Source organism: Pagrus major, chromosome 16, assembly GCF_040436345.1.
Source record: "Pagrus major chromosome 16, Pma_NU_1.0".
Classification (NCBI taxonomy): domain Eukaryota; kingdom Metazoa; phylum Chordata; class Actinopteri; order Spariformes; family Sparidae; genus Pagrus; species Pagrus major.
The window spans coordinates 21,366,627-21,384,136 of record NC_133230.1 but is presented as its reverse complement, the minus strand read 5'-3'; the positions used below and the strand labels follow the sequence as shown (position 1 = coordinate 21,384,136).

The window sequence follows — 17,510 nt, the reverse complement described above, 5'->3', positions numbered from 1 at the left end:
ATAAAGTGTCAGGTCTGTCCACCTCTACTTCTTTGTTTTTTTATGATCAAAGTTCACGTCCAGTGTAGCAGAGTGCAACATCATTGCTTTATTTAGGTGTTTATACTGAATTTATAGTGGTAGTCTGTGTCTTCTTGAAGATAACTAAATATTATCCATTTATACTTCCCTATTATCCCCAATTTTCCACTAATCCATGATAATTCACATCCTTTTAAAACTCTATGAGACTGCACATCAGAATTTACAGATATTGTAATGGACAGTGAAATTAAGTGTCACAGTGACGGAGCTTGAGCTAATATAGGAGCAATAATACATTTTACCAGCCTATTACTAATTTGTAACCCAAACAATGTCATATCTGTCTGACTACATACATACATACATACATACATGTGAGGACACAGGTGAGAAATCATTTGAGTTGAATGACAAAAATGACCAGAACTTGTAATATATCAGGTTACAACAACTATCATGACATACCATGATAGTGGCATCCAGCAGTATATCATAGTACTGCTGGATGACAAACCAATCTACAAAGACACAAAGTAATAAAGACATACACAAAAAGCACAATATGGTCAAAAGGAAAAAACTAATACCACCATGAGTATTACAAGCGAAAGATATAGGCTCAAATCAAATGCAATGTTAAATGCGAACTGAAGCTGTATTACACTTCCTGTTTTTGCTTTTTGATTTGATGATACCATTTTTTTTTTTTAATTGTTTTACTTTGTGAACAGGGACCCGTGACTTCTCCCTGGTGCTCAAAATAAAATAAGTAATGAGAGAACTCTCCTACCCTTACTTCCCACTTCGCTTTCAATGCCGCAAAGCAACCAGGCCTGTCTATGTATTCAACAGGATTATCATCGTCATTCTCTGTTACATATAGTGTTATTACCTTGTCCATGTGAGAACAAGTGAAAGTAGCTCATGTCCTGATGACAATTAAACGCTGTTGTTGTCTGCGGTGCGTGCGGCCACTGAAGCTGAGTTTGCTAGTCGTCGAACTAACTATCTTGCTATTTATAATATCTTTGAAGTTGGCTCCAGAGCGCAGTCGTCGATTGGATCATATCCGCTCTTGATTGCGATTGGCTGCTTAACCAGGAAGCGCGTTTCCTTTGAATGTTTCTGGCGATTCTATTGGTACGTTTCGAGACGTTTAAATTACAAACGGTTGTGTCCCCGGCGAGCCGTGGGGTAGCGCATCTTTACTTGTTGGTCACCCTGCAGCTGAATGCTTTCACGAAGGACGTTATAATTAAACCAAGTTCATCTGCTTTTTTGAGGTAGGTGGTGAATATAGAATGATAATATAGCAGCCTGTGCCTCCCAGTGTTGTCTGTTTATACCAAACACATCCATAGTTTTTGTTTTCCATTAGCTGTTAACATCTGCGTGGTCTAACGTTAGTTCTCAACTATGTTAGCTACAAGTTAGCTTAGCTAAAGTAGCCCCTTTTACTGTCAACCCTAGTTATGTCCGTGCTAGTCTAGTGTCAACATTTCTTGTGGCTTTTATGACAAAACGCCAAACTTAACTCGCTGACGTTCGTTAATTGGCATGTCAGAGAACGAAAAGCACAGGAATTACGTGATACATGAACAATGGCTGCATACAATTTGATTTAATTTGACCAGGGCTGACCAGGGTCTAAAGTGACTGGTAGATTTGCTTCACTCACCAGCCAGAAAGAACAATCTTAATCTATTGAGTGGCTGGTAAGATTTGAACATTCACTAGCCATTGGCCAGTTGACAAAAAGTTAATTTTTGAAACCTGGGGCTGACTCACCAGGCCCCCCCCCAAGTCTTTCATCTGTGTATTTTGTCTTCTATATTAATATATATCACTTTAACTTAAGCCAAAGTACACACCTATGGGCTCGATAGCCTGGTTTCTCTAGGCACTATTATCAGTTATATAGATAAATCAAATATATTATGATATTTTTTACTATTATGACAATGCTATTTTGGCTTGTAGTATCGTTTTAAACACTTTTTAGAATTATGAACATATGCACTTATAAACAAACTTGTTAGTGACATCTGGTGGACAAACAGTGGAATGGAGGCACTGTTCTTCATCAAATATGTTGGCATTCCTGTGCTGCAACTTTTTGTTACATATCAGTTTAAATATACACTAGTTTGAAACCAACATGTATCTGGAATAGGATAATATCAGCTGACAGATTGCCCTACGACACAGCATCATTGCCTGTGTAGCTTCAACACCGTTGTACTTTTTGTCAATGTAAACTGGATCATTGTTCAGTTTTTTAAGAAAAAAATCTTTACTTTGTAATCTGCAACACCTCCCTGTAAAGGAGTTTATTATACCAATCACATTTTTTAATTCACATTCAAACCAAGATTTAACTACATTAGTAAAGTGGCAAAGTCGCATATGTCTTGATTCCGCTGTTAACTCTGTGCAGTCCATTTTCACACCCATCAGTAAACCCCACGACCAAAAGTGTCTTATCAGCTCAGTGCAGCTTTGAGGATGACGCCTCCCTCAGCCCTGTAACTTACAGTTTGTCTCTTTGCGTTTTACAGGATGAGTTCTGTTGATGTGAATGATGAGAATCGTGGCGTCTGCCCTGGAGGAAAGCAGAACAGCTCAATCAACGACATTTTTGCCCTGGATCAACCAACCGGGAGGCCCTCCATCCTGCGTCAGACGGAGAACCTGCCCAGCAAGGCTGTGCCAAAGGGGACCAAGGTATGGAATCGGCTCACTTTTTTAAAAGATATTGTATCCCTGATATTCTTTCACACACTGTATCGACAGTGTCACCAGGCTAAACCCTTTTCTACAGCTATTAGCCTTGTTACCCTGAAGTGGTAGATGGGTAGATTGATTGTTTTGTTGCACCTGGACACCTTTTAAATATTTGATTATTTGCTTATATGAAGCGCTACACAATTTTTAACAGATCGTTATCAAACAGAAAAAAGCAGATAATCCTCATGTTGGTGGACAAAGCTGGAAATAAAGGATATTTTCATTCATCTTTCTAGCACATATTTGCAAAGTAGATGCACTTTTGTCAGATACAGATACGGTGAAAAGGCTGGATATTATTTTCATTACTTTCAGGTAATATTTACTCCTCTGATCAAATCTCTTGTGTGTAGGTCTGCTTTCAGACTCCGAGGAGAGACCCTCAAACTAAAAGAATTCTTTCACCCACCAAGTCTGTCAAGATGACAAGTGTGGATGAGTGTACAAAAGCAATGGATTCCTTATATTTGGATAAAACAAAGTAAGTAACATTTCTTATACTCTAAAATGCTTCAAATGAAATGACTGATCACTAACAAAACAAGTCTGTTTTGTTTTTACAGTACTTTGCCACTAGATGCTGCTGAGCAGCCTGGTGAGCCCAAACAAGGTAGTTTATCCAACTTTACAAACTTATTTCCCTCAAGTGTCTCTGAATGTTAAAAAATGTATGATAATCTTCTTGAATTTTCCACAGAAGTGTCCTCTTATCCTGATGATGACATGCCGATACAAAGCAAAGGAGGCTATCAATTGGATTTTGACAACCTTGACGCTATGGATCCATTTAGTAGCTCTAATAAGATGATGCTTTCTCCTGCGAGACCCGCAGTTGAAAACCCACATCCACCTCAAACTGATCCTCAACACACAGAACCAGAGAATATTTCTGAGGAACCAACCAAGATTGAATCAGCACTAGACGAGACGCTTCCATTCAACCAGTCCGTAGAAAACTCACTGGCTGACCTCTCCGCTGACATCAGCTCCACAGAGAGCAGCGTGGTCACAGTGGTGAAGGTACCAGCGGTCGAGGAATTGGATTCGTACACTGCCACACCTGATGAAAAACAACCTGCTAAAATGTCTCCAAATGTCGATGAAGACAAGGCGTCCGGCAGTTTTGTGGAAGATGCTCCACTGCCAGCGAAGGGCTCTTACAGCCTGGATTTTGACAACCTTGATGCAATCAATCCTTTCCAAACCGGTGGCTCTAAAATTCAGAATTCCCCTGTCCTTGGGAAAAAGATGCCAGACAATAACCCACCTGTTGAGGAGGTTCAGGAAAATAAGCCCACAACTGTTGTTAAAGTACCAGAGGTGGCTCAAGAGGTACCTCAAGAGGTGCCTGTTCAGCCTGAGGTGAAACCCATAGCCACAGTCGTCCCAATCTCGGCTAATGCTGCCAAACCTCCAGCTGCTGAAGCACAGCCATCTGTTGCCTCAATCAAGGAGGGACCGGTCAAACTTGAGTTCAATTTCGATGATGGCAGTGAGGTCAGAAAGAAACAACCACCCAAGAAATTTGGCAAAAGGCCCCCTGGTCTGAAATCGAAAGCAGAAAAGCCGTCATCTGATGTCAAACCACCACAAGAGAGTCAAGTGAAGCCTGAAGCCAGTGATGTTGCTGAAGTTCCGGCTCCTAAAGTAGCTTACTCATTTGACTTTGACAAGTTTGATGACCCAAACTTCAATCCCTTTGGTACAAAATCAAGCATGAACAACTCTCCAAAGATCAGCGAGAAATCCAGCCCGGTGCTCATGGAAGCTTCCAATCAAGAGAAGATGGACAAGCCTGTGGAGAAGGAAGATGTATCGCCAGCATGGTACGTTAACCTTTCTCTGAGTGTATCAAGCATTTATTTGCAGTAGGCACTGCCACAAACACCTGATTTCACTGCAAGTTTGTATGCTTTTTTTCCCCCTCAGTAGTGCTGGAGAGAGTGTCCCAGCTGCTGAAGCCAACCCTGGAGCGGTAAGAGAAGTAACGCAGTTTGATGCAATCATGTTTCTCTATTTAACTTGTGTTTTTCATCAAAATGTCTTTATTGTGGTTTGACAGGATGCTGAACACAAGGCTGCCTTTGATCAGGGATTTCAACTTGAAGCTGAAAAACCTGTGGAGAGTCTTCCTGAGCAGAAGTCACAGGCTGCTTTGTTAGAATTCAATGACGAGTTTGTTCCTGGAACTGTGTGTAAGTAAACGTTGGCTATAACTCTTATTTTGTCAAGTTGTTTTTAGAGTTTGTTGTGTGATTTCAGAGAAGTCAGAGTACTTCTTTACTGAAGAAATGCTTGATTCTGTACAGAAGGAATGTATTCTTTGTGAATCATCATTGAAGGCTCATTTTGATGTTAACCTGTGATCTTTGTTTCCAGTCATGGCCAATGACTTTGATGGACAAATCGACTACCTTGAACAGTTTGGGTCCAGCAATGTAAGTATTTTCTTCATATGTGTCAAAAAACTAAATTCTTTCATTGTTGATGCATGACCTAAACATTTTTAAAATGGTTACATGTTTGTTTGTTTTTTTGCAGTTCAAGGAGTCTGCATTAAGGAAACAATCCTTGTACCTTAAATTTGACCCCCTCCTGAGAGAGAGCCCAAAGAAGTCTGGCGGCCCGGCTGCTCAGATGTCCCACGTCCCTCGCCCCGCTGGCTTTATTTCACAGTATGACGTACTTCTGTTTTTACTTACTCTGATTGCTGCAGTCACTGCACATTAGAGCTGAATTTGTTCCGCTTTGGAAGTCGTGTACAACAAAATGAGATTTGTCTCAAATGTAACCACTTTGACCACTTCACAACTGACTTCTTTTCCTCCTCAATTCAGGCTTGCAGCCCCACAGATGGCAGCAAAAGAGACTGCAAATGGACCACAAAAGGACGATTTCAAGCTCTTCGATGATGCTATAGCGCCAGTAAGTCACTCTTGAACTTACTGCCATTTTGACTGTGCTTGTTAACTTAACACTTGACTATAAGTGGATGTGTGTGTCCGTTGTTTTGGAAACAACATTCAGCAAGTCCTTGCTGTGTCTCCTAACTTTATTTACATTGTTACTGTCATCTAGCCTCCTCCAATCCTTGAGAGCCTTGTCCCACAGTTCCGCCAGCCAGCAACCACGGAGGATTCAATTATTGAAGTGCTGAAATACAGTCAGAAGGACATGGATGCAGCCATCGCCAGGGTCCAGGCTGAAGTATGTCCTGCTCACTGACTTGTGTTTTTACAAATGGCAGCACCCGTTTCAAACTCTGAAGAGGTTTTCCCATTTTTCACATCACTTGGTTTAGGTGGATGTGAATAAAGCCATTTTTATACAGATCTTGTTGATGGCCTGGATTCTGTTCTGTTACGCTTGTACATATTCCTACGCACAAGCGTAAGACTGATAAAATTCTAGGTTTGAATTTCCACATAGTGCCCCTTTTAACAAAAATTGTCCTTTAATTTGAAAGAAGCGGTGTATAGGCCCTCACCATTAACTAATAACTTATTGTTGTTTTTTTTAATGACACTGATTAAACATAGTCTGTGTGCATTCTTTATAGGCAATGGTTAAAGAGGACCAGTGGAGTGCAAAGTACAAAAAGCTACTTGATGATGGTCAAGAAATGAGGTAAGCTGTGGTTTGTTTATTTTTTTTGTCATTCTAACTCAATGATATCAAAGATTTCAAGACGTTTGACACCTTCTTTCTTGCACACAGGAAAATAATTGCAGAATTTGAGCTCATGATCGCACAAATGATGTGTAAGTTAACAAATTATGCACATGTCACAGTTGTAAGTATTTTTGTTGAAGTGGTTTATTAAAAGAACTTTTAAACGTCTTTGTATTCATCAGCTGATCGAGAGAAGGAGAAGGAGGAGGCTCAGATGAAGCTCAACGAGGCTCTGCTGGAGAAGGAGCAGGTGTCCAGTGATCTGAACACCATGGAGAGATCCTTCGCCGACCTTTTCAAGAGACTGGAGAAGTACAAGGATGTTGTTCAGGGCTACAAAAAGGTCGGCAAACATGAACACTTGACATATTTTATGTTTTAGCAAAAGCTGTGGCAGTTTTGGTAAAGTTTTCTGTGCCTTTTCCCTAGAATGAAGAGACACTGAAAGCTTGTGCTCAGGACTATCTGGTGAGGATCAAAAAGGAGGAGCAGCGTTACCAGACCCTTAAAGCCCACGCTGAGGAGAAAATTGGCCGGTAAGAGACATGACTTTTACTGTGTTAATAGTCTTTATTGGAGGACATGCAGTGTCTGACTGACATTTATTCATCTTCAGAGCAAATGAAGAAATTGCTGAGGTGCGGTCAAAGAACAAATCTGAGGTATCTGCACTTCAAGCGCAGCTGCGACGGGAGCAGCTGAAGGTGCAGTCACTGGAGAAGAGCCTGGACCAAAAGGTGAGTTAAAATATATTAGATGGCGTGTATTGCCAAGATTTTTAAGATAAAGTGTGAATTATCATCTTCATATTTTTCTAATTTCCCTTTTTACAGGAGAAGGAGGCTGAAGAGCTCACCAAACTTTGTGATGAGCTTATCACCAAAGTCCAGAAGGGTTGAGCTCATTTGTAAATACTGTATATTTTCTAACTTTATTTCTGTTTTTCCTAATGGTTGTTGTCTGGATCATTTTCATGTGTAGTACATTGTTTGTCTTTGTTCATGTTCTTATACTACTGTAAAAAAGTTAATAAAGATGATTTACAAGTTCGAACACTTATTTTGCCATGTGCATGATTATAAACCACTAGGGGGCAGTGTTTGTCTTCATGTTTATTATTTCATCATCTGGGTTTTGAATTTAAAGCATTATTTATGGATATGGACATAACATGGCTGTTTGAAGCATTAAAAAAAAGTAGTTTTGTGTAGAATTTCTCCTTTTAAAACACACAAGCTGTTCAACGTACTCACCCCCCATCTGTCTGGAGCCAGAGCTCATCCCCATCCTGCAACGCTCACAACAAAACAAGAGCTCACCTGACACAATGCTCCCCTTCTTTCCTGAGCAATCACAGGGTCCTGTCACATCACTCCCAGAGCAGGACAATGCACTTCCTAAATGGTGAAAGGAAATCCTACCTAGATTGGAGTTGAATGAGGTGGTAGTGCGGGCTGAGGAGAGGGGGAGGCGATTCACTTTAAATGGGGGAAAGATGCTGGTCACTCGGTGTAGTCTTGCAGGGGCCATCACTCATCTAAAAAGGGACTGTGAGGCTGCTCTTGTGTCTGTATGGTATCTATTCAGTCATTCATTCCAGTAACTTGTGTCCCTCTGCTGGCTGCCCTCTGTGTCACCCTCAGCAGACACTTCAGCTCACTCAAAGGAAGAAAGCTGACCTGTCTGTAACCAGCCATTATGTTTTAGGAAAGGGAACTGTTATCTTGGAGGACAACAATTTTTACAAGGACTTTTACACCTTCGTTAGCAGCATTTGAAGAATATTCATTGGTTGAACAAATACTTAAATCTTCATGAATACTGAATTTGTTTAAGGTCATTTAATCAAACCACCAAACCATCACACTTTAGATGATTTAGTTTTTGAGCCTTGAACAGAGTACATCATACAAGATTGTCAAATATAACCAAATTACATACAGAAATACCTACATATTGGCATGAACTAAATGTGATTAAACTGGGTGACGAAGTACTGAAAATGTACTATACACGACAACAACAGTATACTTTAATAACATTACATAGATATGTAAAACGCCTTACTCTGAAAAATAAAACTTTTGATACATTTTTTAGCAAAATAAATTAAATATTCATGACTCAACTTGATTATAAAATGACTACAGCTTCATAAACTGCGGTTGGAGAAGGTTATCCTCTGCTGGTTTACCGAAAACATGCTACTGACTGGATGATTGGAACCTAAGTAAAAATATAACGGAGACCAATTCAGTTAACGTGGAAACACACTTCTGCCATCCCTTGCAGTCTTAGGCAAGGTTTGCATGCCATAACAAAGGCTTAAAAAACTTACCAGCCTACTCTATATCACTGATAACAGAGGACAAAAGTGAGGGATGGAGAAAGGTAACATAAAGGATAGTGGTCAGCATTTTAAACATTATGCATCTTTAACAACAAAAGGACTACCTGAGTAGGAGCGTAAAACCGGCCCCTTTGTAAATCTTGAGTACCATTTTTCATCTTCATTTCCAGGCAGAACACACGGAGCCTCTGCGCTCCAACAGCTGAATAAGTGAAAGGTAAAACCTAACCTCCATTTTCTGCTACACCTCAAGTAGGAAAATGCAAAATTCAGCTGCTGAGGAAGACCTTTCAGCTGCGTTTAAACTCACACGCTGCAAAAAACAAAAGTCCTTTTTTGTATTAAGTGCACAACAAGGATTCATGGATTTTTTAGTGGTGTGAGGATATGACAGGTAAAAAAAAAATAAGCACCAAATATGGAAGTTTGGATGTGTATCACTGGCCACTGTTTTTCCCACTCTTCCCAGTAATCTCCAGCTACGAGAAGAGTTTTTTTAATGCCAGGTGAATGTGGCTGTTCAGTCCACAGCTCATTGTCCCTCGGAGATACTGGAACAGTCAGTGGGGATATTTGGCACTGAGGCTAACACTGAAAATGAATGTGTTGATGCTGATGTACTTTTCCATCCACGTGGGAGTGAGTGTGCGTGTGAATGTCAGTGTAAATTTTCGGGTAGATTTTAGGGGGGATTGTTGGGCCTCCCTGGGCGAGGAGGAGCTGCTGCTGTGCCAGGTACTCCTCATAGTTCATGGAGCTCATGCAGTCTTTCTCCGGGCTGGAGGAGCTGGACGACGGAGCCGCGTAGCCCCTGTCCCGCTCTCGGTAGGGCAGCCGGTGGGAGCCCTGCAGTACCTGTGCGGCCGCAGCTGGAGCGCTGGGAGGGGGGCAGTGTTTTCTGCTCTGGCAGAACCACAGGAGCACGGTGCCAAAGATGAACACTATTCCAGCCGGGATCCCAATGATGACAGGCCAGGGGAGGGAGCTGGAGGCTGGTGAGAAAATGGGCGTGATGGGAGGCTTCGTGTCTGCAGAAAAAGAGGGCCAAAATAAAATCAAAACAAGGTTCCAACTCTTAAAACGCTGCCAAGAGTTTGTTTAAATACACAGGTGAAGTGCTTCAGGCCTGAAACAAGGGGTTATATTGACTATCAATTAGTCTGCTGTTTTTTGTGTGGATTGAGCGCTTAGTCAATAAAATGCCCAAAGATGCTTTATTCTTTGAGTCATCTCATATACGACCATCTGTCATCACACCATCACAAGTCTTAAATATATAAAGTGCCCAGAGGAAGACTGTGAGATGTAAGATGCTGACAGCTCTGCTTGAGCTATTAAGTAGACCGTGAGTTAATTTTTTGCCAAATCAAATATGTCTGATGTACAATGATATAAAAAAGAGAAAAATCCTCACATTTGTAAAGCAAAAACCAGCGAGTGTTTGGCACTTTTTTTCTTGAAAACTGACCTACATATTTCATATATAATCAAAACTGTTGATTATTTTCTGTCAATTATTTTCAAATTGGTTAATGGACCAATCATTTGAGCTAGGGCTGGGAGGTCTAAAGAGACTATATATCGTCTTAAATTTTGGCACAAGTGTTGTCTTTTCCCGATTTTTAAAGGCTGCGTCACATTTAAATTATGTAGTTTTCTGAACTTACCAGACTGTTCCACTTGTTCTCTTATACTTGCCTTTACCCAGTTAGCCATTATATCTACATTACTGGTGATTATTTATCAATAATCTCATTGAGGTAGTATTTTGTGAGAAGTCACCTCTGCAATATTGTTGCAATATTGCTATCAAGATATTTGGTAAAAAATAATCACGATATTCAGTCCTAGCGTTTATGCAGCTTGTTTGAGGATATTTAAAAAATATTGAGATATATGTTGTATATTGCAATATAGCCTAAAAATATCTGAATATCATTTTAAGGACAGCCCAGCCCTAATTTGAGCTCTTAAATGCCTACAGCTTCATACATTTGCTTCAGTTTGTTTACAGAAAAAAACTAAAATAAAACACTACAAATCAGCCCTAAATAACAAGATGATCGCTTCAATGCCTCCTGAATCTGACAGGCCTTTATATATTTGGTGGAGAATGAGTCCCAAACATATCAAAAACTGATATAAAACAGGTAACAACAAAACATTTATGCTCGTTAACCTTGCTTTGCTGTCATCTGTCATCATTACTTTTCCCTGACATGCATGTAGTCTCGCTTTCCTTTCAGTTAAACATTCCTGTGATGTTATTGTGTGATGTGCACTAATGCAGATCCCTAAAAATAAACAACCACATAAAATATACAAACTGATAGCACAGATCCTTGTCCAAGTGGGTGATTTGTTGCTCTGCAGTATGTTTGTAACACATCCGGCTGCTGTAGCAGCACTACACTGTAAACAGACAGACATTCCCCAGGCCTCACCTGGCAGCACAGTGAGGAAGGCGCTGCGGAAGCTGTAGCCCATGGTGTTGGCGCCTAAGCAGATGTACATGCCGGCGTCCTCCTCCTTGGCGCGGGTAATGAGCAGCTTGTTGAGGTAGGAGCCATCGGGTCGTGACCACACCTCCCCCGTGGGCAGCACCACGAAGCGGTGGTCTCCCACCTCGATGGTGGAGTTGTAGCGGCTCTCCTCGTTTGTCTCCACCCGTTTGAGCCACTGAATGACCGGCTTAACGTCGCTCCTCACTTTGCACTGGAACGACGTGGTGCCTCCATAGTCCACTGTTGTGTTGACCGGATGAGTGCCCGTCAAAATAGGCTTGCAGTTTGTCCTTTCTGTATAGAAACACAGAGAAACACTGTCAGGACTTCTTTTGACATGACAGCCCTTCTGCAGATAGAAGAGGTCTTAGTTGTCCATACCGTTATTAGCCTCGGGCTTAGAACTTATAATTGACAGAGAGGGAGGAATACCACATGTAACACTAGAAGTATGTGTGATTAGTTTCCTCTCTTTCTTTGCTCCTGGTTGTACAGCACACATTTCTCATGGGAGGGTGGGGGGGCTGGGGGTCTGGCAGACAGCTGGGCTTTAATCAGCTCCAGATTGGGTGGAGGGTCTCTGAGTTAAACAGCTTCTCTCCCTCTCTCTCTCTCTTTCTCTCTCCCCCTGTACAAACACCAGGGCACAAGCCCTCACTCTCAAGCCTGCTTCCTCAATATGCTTCTCATATACATGATTACACATGCACATTCATCCATGCAGCGAGGATATGAATAAGACCTGCTGATCATGATCAGACGTCAGGAGTAGGTAGATCAGAGAGAAGGTCTTTTGTAAAGGTTACAGTTATTCCTATGCTATTTCCCGAAGCAATGATCCACACAAACAGCAGTAATCATTTAAATTAATGCCTCATCTGTTAGCATTCGTATTTCCAGGTGAGTATGTTCGGTATGCATGCAGCTCAGCCTCTCTGTGGGATACTCACGTACGACCTCAACTTTATACGTCGCGTTGATTTCCCCCGCCCGATTGGAGACCCTGCAGGTGTATCTGCCGCTCTGCTCCGGCGTCAGGGTCCTCAGACTCAGAGTCCACTTCTTCTGACGGCCCTCGCCAACCTCCTGCTCCGTCAGCGGCCTGTCGTCCTTCAGCCACACGATGTCCGGTCGAGGATTTCCACTGGCCATGCACTTGAGCCGCAGTGAGCTGCCCTCGGGACGAGCTATCACCCTATTTCTCATCTTAGCAGGCTGAGTGAAGCGGGGACGCACTGTTGGGGAAACAAGAGGAAACATTCAGTAACTTAAGAGTGGATACATGATGTGAGCTGACAATTCAGCCTTATTTTAAAGGACCATACCAGCAGTTTTGCAAGTTTTGGCTCCTTAACTACAAATCATTTATATATAGTTCTTTCTCTCTATACATTTTTGCTGACTTTTTTTAAAGGCTTGCTGGGATGGTTTAGAGATTCCAGATATTGTTTTTTTTCTTTCTGTTCCAGACTCCCATTGATTTGTATTGAACTGAAACTTGTCAACAATCAACAATATGTCACTTTGAGAGAAATTAAAGGATAAATTCACCCATAAATGAAAATTCAGCCATTATCTACTAAACCCCATGCCAATAGAAAGACAGGTGAAGTGTAGTAGTCTACAAAACATTTCTGGAGCTTCGCAGCAAAACAGCATTGCAGAATTCTCCTAAACAATTGAAGTAGATGGCGAGTTGTTTTTAAAACGTAAAATATAAGTGAAAAGAAAACATAAAATGGTTCCATACAGCTCAAAAGCTCAAAGCATTGTCTGAAGTGGCTGCACAAGCTCGACCACATGTCGAGGGTGTAAATAATGTCTTTATCAAATCAATTAGCGACCTCAGGGCTTCCTGGGAATTACCCCAGACAAGCTGTATGGAGCCATTTTATGGTGTGTTTTTTTTTCTCGGTTCTTTTGCTTCAGATCTTTAGTAGAATGCTGCAACGCTGTTTTGCTCTAAAGCTCCAGAAATGTTTTGTAGACTACGAAACTTGCGACTGAGTTTTCATTTTTGGGTGAATTGTTCCTTTAAATGCAGACATGACATGACAGAGGAAGTTTTATGAGTCGACTAATAAGAGTTTTATATCATAAAGAGATAAAAGCCTGGAAAAAGAAATGCATCCAAAAATCTAAAAACAAAAGTACATGTGATTTGTAGAACATGCAGAACCTGTTATGGTCCTTTAATTTACAGCTGCATCATTGTTAGCATGCCAACAGAGCTCTTACCAAATTTTTCTGACAAGCCATCAGTGCCCAGGTCAGACTCTGCTCTATCAGCCGCCCCAGGTCCAGATTTATCAGAACCTGAGTCATCTGTTAACACAGCAACAACAACAGTTAATTAATCAGCAGCTGATGACCAAACAAAACAGCATTGTGTTGGTTCTTTTGAAGTGAAGATAAATACATCTTGCAGAACAGAATTCAAACTATGGGAAAAAAACAAAATAAAAATAAAAACAATAGCAGTGCAAGCTGTAAAAGAAGGTGATGACAGATTACATGAGGTGATTCAATTATAGTTTTACTTTTATAAAGATGTGAGGCCATTTGAGTTGATGATACCATTTTTTAAAATTAACTTTCCACAACTTAAAGACAAGATATGAAACTTTTTTAGCTTTTTCTGGCGCTTTGAGCTACATTACAAGCTCTAGAAAACGTTGCTTTATGGATCTTAAATTAAGATTAGTTGGTGAAACTGCTATTTCCAGGTTCAAGAATTAACTTGCTCAACATCGTTCCAGTTTATATAGAACATAAGCTAAAAATGTGTTTTTTACTGTGTATGGCAAAATAAAGAGCAGTATTCACTATAATATTACAGGTACACTGCATTTTTAAAGAATGTATTAACTGCCAGAGTCTCATTTTTAATTGTAGACTGTGTCGCCATCACCGCTTTTATGGCAGCGACCCAGCACCAAACAGACCCAGTAAAGTGTTCCTGGCTCTATCTGAGTAAATTTAGCATTTATAGATAGGCTCCTCTGAGCGGGGGTGCATGCTCAGGTCACACTCTGCAGCATTTGGAAGTAATATGATAAGTTTTCATAAGCCCAGTTCCAGGAGACAGCTGTGGAGTTTATGTCATTGGCTGACATCATGCAATGGAGCTAAGACAGGGCTTAGAGAGAATATAATGAGTGAAACCTAATCGACAGTTTGTGATGCGTATCGACTTTTCGAGTTAAGCAATGATGAATTAACAGAGCAGATCAGGTTCCTCGCCAGTATCTGCCACTCTGTGCAGGAGGAGATGATTATTGAAGAGCGCCTGCTGTTAAATGATTTTATATGATACTGCTGAGGTGTCACTTCGCATTAGACATGGTAAGTCATTCTCAGTATTTCTAACAAACTCACCAACAATATGTCAAGGGAGTGGACACAGTATCCCTATGTGGAGGCTAAGTTAACTTCGTGTTTTGATAACAATACAAAATGGAAACACTACCAGCCAGTTCTCTACCTTTCATACCTCTTTTTGATTTCGAGTTCAGTGCAGCCTCAAGTTGGATTTTTCTAGATGTAGTTTGGCAGACTTGATTCCCTCTCAAGGTTTGATTGGGTCAGGTAAAGAGTCCAGATGTGACTTCTAACCCCCTCGTTCTGCCTCCCTCCGAGTCCCCCCGAAACCCTCAAAGCTCTCCAGGGTTCTCTGGGTACAAACCCTCCTTTGTTTGTCCCCTGCAGCACCAAGCCCAGCCATGATGTCATGGCTATTTGAAGGGGTTTAACTGGCCAACTATAATAACCCATTCCTTTAAAAAACAGCCTCCACTGGAAGAAATATTTCTCTGTTGCTCACTTGGGCTCTCTGCATTCCTCCCGGTTCCTGAACCTCCCAATCCAAACAGAACATGGTCCCACACTGCCGGGGTTTTCTTTTTGACTCTTTTTTTTCCCTGAATCTATTTCCTCTCTACTTTTTGGCGATTCTAGGGAACAATGGCGCCCTTTATATGTCTGTCCTGTTAAAGCTATCCCTTGCCACTATTGTCTTTATACAATGTTGGCTCACTAAACTGCAGACAGGGGTGAGGTATGGCTGCCATATGATTGTTATTTCTTTGAGATTGAAAAATAAAAATAATCAAGGCCTCTAAATGCATGAGAGGCCTGTTCTTCTGCACTGGAATGTAAGTAAAGGCTGCAACTTATTATAGAATCAGTGATCAAACAAGAGTCCTTATACTTTACATACTCTAAAGTAAGAAATCAAAAGGTTTGTTATGCAAACGGAAATTCGATCACAAGAGTCATGATTCAAGTGCAAGTGAATGCTCCAAGAGAAAGTATAAAATTGTTTAAAATGCAATCAGCCTCCTTCCACACAACTTTAATCCATTCATGGTCTGCTACAGTGTTTAGGGTCTGACGCCATTACCCTCCCACTTCATTCACAAATCTAGCCACAGGAAACAGGTCACTACACACTCTCTCCCCTGGCCTCCTGTGCCAGCTGAATCACAGGAAAAGGGCCTGATAATTTCAGGTCACAACGAGCTCCAGATGTTGTTGGGGACACTGTAATGTCCAGGGAAAGTTATGCGCAGTGGCCTTGCATCACACTCTGGAAATCTCAAAACAGCTACCACATGTGATCAGCCACACACGGGGCAGTTTATCCAACAGTTGGCCTGACAACGTCTCCAGAGAGGAGCAAAATTGAAAAATGTGCAGCGAGAGCCAATTTCTCCATGTACACATAATGAGCGCTGCCAGCCCTGTATCAGCCCTGTAATATATTATCAGTGCAGACATAAACATTAAAATACAATCCTGTAAATGTTAATATGACAATCCCATGTTAATGCTGATATGAAGCCTGCTGTAGCCTGAGCAGCTGCGGACAGAGAGGGTTGCTTTATGCATCGGTCTATCCTGGTGGGGGTGCTGGGAGGTGATGGGGGCCAGTTGTCAAGAGACCACCCCAAACAGGGCCCAAACAGCCAGCTGGAGGGATTGAGGAGGCGCCATGTTGCACTGACTGACCAGATTCTTCAGATAGCTCAGGGGAGGACAGGCTGTCCGCTGGCAGATGGGAGGATCTCTACAGCCGCAGTGAAACCCCCACCTCCTCCTCCTCCTCCTTACATCACCCTGCAAAACCCCTCACTCTCTCACCTCCAATCTTACCCCACGTCTCTATGCTGTCTCTTCTTCTTACTGTCTGTCTTCTGCTTGGCTTCTCTGCTGGGTCCCAGGCGATGTTTAAAATGTTATACTCTCCACGCTGGGCCTTGAACTTGAACAGCTGCCAGGATTTCGTCGACCCTTCTCCCCTGACCGGCACTATAACTGACTGCAGTTGCTTCTCTTGCTTTTTCCCTCTGTGATCCAGTAAAAATAATAAACTGACATGATGGATACTGTATGTGCAGCTATGCTGGGAGCTACCCCTCATTTACAGCATCTCAAATAAATAATCTCCCCTCTGATCTTTTTGAGCAACATAATGGGCCTCCCTTCAGGTCACTACAGTTAACTGCACGCAACTAAATTAAAATGGGGAACAATTAGGCGATTCTATGTTAATGGAAAGTGTTGCTCATGATAATTGCAGACTATTTGGCTGAATTAAGCTGACTTCAATCCTGGACGTATTTTGACAATGAGGCCCCCTAATATTTGTGGCAATAAAGGCACCCAGAATGCAACGCAGCTCCGATGGAACAATTACTTATAAAAACAAACGCTGTGGTGATGGCCTGCCAGCGCCTAATGGGATGATGGACAAGAAAACAGAAAGAGGAGGGAAGGAAAGGGGGTTCTTGTGAAATGCAGATTTCAGTATCTCGAGTCGGTCTGTCACGCACTCACCACCAGAGGACAAGTAGGAAATGGAACAAAACAGATCAGGATTAAGAGTCAGGCCAGAAAGTCTCTAGGAAACTCCAAAAAGGGCAAAAACACGCATGATAAAAATCTCAGGGAAATATGCTTCCAAGAAGGACTTATGATTTAACTTCCAAAGGTATTTTTTCCTAACATAATCACCGAGTGGGAGTAGAGCAGCGTATGCAGTCAGGTTGAACTGATCTCCCTGCCGGCTCCATCACGGCAGTCTCAAACTGTTTTCGCTGAAGTCTTCATTCTCACTCTCTCGCACTGCAGCAGAAGCCAAAGCAGACAAATTATCTGTCACATGAAAACAC

At 41.7% G+C, this 17,510-nt stretch overlaps 2 protein-coding genes across 3 annotated transcripts in view; one reads left to right on the top strand and one right to left on the bottom strand.

The window, feature by feature from the left end:
- The first annotated feature begins 1,226 nt into the window (after nucleotides 1-1,226).
- On the top strand, nucleotides 1,227-7,536 carry tacc3 (transforming, acidic coiled-coil containing protein 3). Of its 2 annotated transcripts, none has more exons than XM_073483636.1 (17): nucleotides 1,227-1,307; nucleotides 2,583-2,748; nucleotides 3,165-3,292; nucleotides 3,375-3,421; nucleotides 3,509-4,637; nucleotides 4,744-4,786; nucleotides 4,874-5,006; nucleotides 5,191-5,249; nucleotides 5,353-5,486; nucleotides 5,649-5,736; nucleotides 5,890-6,018; nucleotides 6,371-6,438; nucleotides 6,529-6,572; nucleotides 6,666-6,826; nucleotides 6,913-7,019; nucleotides 7,100-7,220; nucleotides 7,317-7,536. In XM_073483636.1, exons 2-17 carry the CDS (start codon nucleotides 2,584-2,586, stop codon nucleotides 7,380-7,382), a joined length of 2,622 nt encoding a protein of 873 aa, XP_073339737.1. In that variant the 5' UTR covers nucleotides 1,227-1,307; nucleotide 2,583; the 3' UTR covers nucleotides 7,383-7,536. The 2 variants fall into 2 exon arrangements, with proteins under 2 accessions (XP_073339737.1, XP_073339736.1); XM_073483635.1 differs by having other exon boundaries at nucleotides 4,741-4,786.
- Nucleotides 7,537-8,309: 773 nt separating this feature from the next.
- LOC141010733 (fibroblast growth factor receptor-like 1) overlaps nucleotides 8,310-17,510 on the bottom strand; it is a 28,479-nt gene continuing 19,278 nt past the window's right edge. Inside the window, exons 4-7 of the mRNA XM_073483818.1 lie at nucleotides 13,576-13,662; nucleotides 12,288-12,572; nucleotides 11,278-11,631; nucleotides 8,310-9,861 (exon numbers count right to left, since the gene is read on the bottom strand). Of these exons, the coding sequence (XP_073339919.1) occupies nucleotides 9,419-9,861; nucleotides 11,278-11,631; nucleotides 12,288-12,572; nucleotides 13,576-13,662 (1,169 nt within the window). The 3' untranslated portion in view covers nucleotides 8,310-9,418. The remainder of the gene's footprint in view (nucleotides 9,862-11,277; nucleotides 11,632-12,287; nucleotides 12,573-13,575; nucleotides 13,663-17,510) is intronic.

Bases quoted from the DNA above. Each gene is read 5' to 3' on its own strand.
- tacc3 (XM_073483635.1), top strand. From the start codon at position 2,584: ATGAGTTCTGTTGATGTGAATGATGAGAATCGTGGCGTCTGCCCTGGA. The intron at 3,422-3,508 runs GTAGTTTATCCA...AATTTTCCACAG, and splicing joins GCCTGGTGAGCCCAAACAAG to AAGTGTCCTCTTATCCTGAT. The intron at 6,827-6,912 runs GTCGGCAAACAT...CCTTTTCCCTAG, and splicing joins TTGTTCAGGGCTACAAAAAG to AATGAAGAGACACTGAAAGC.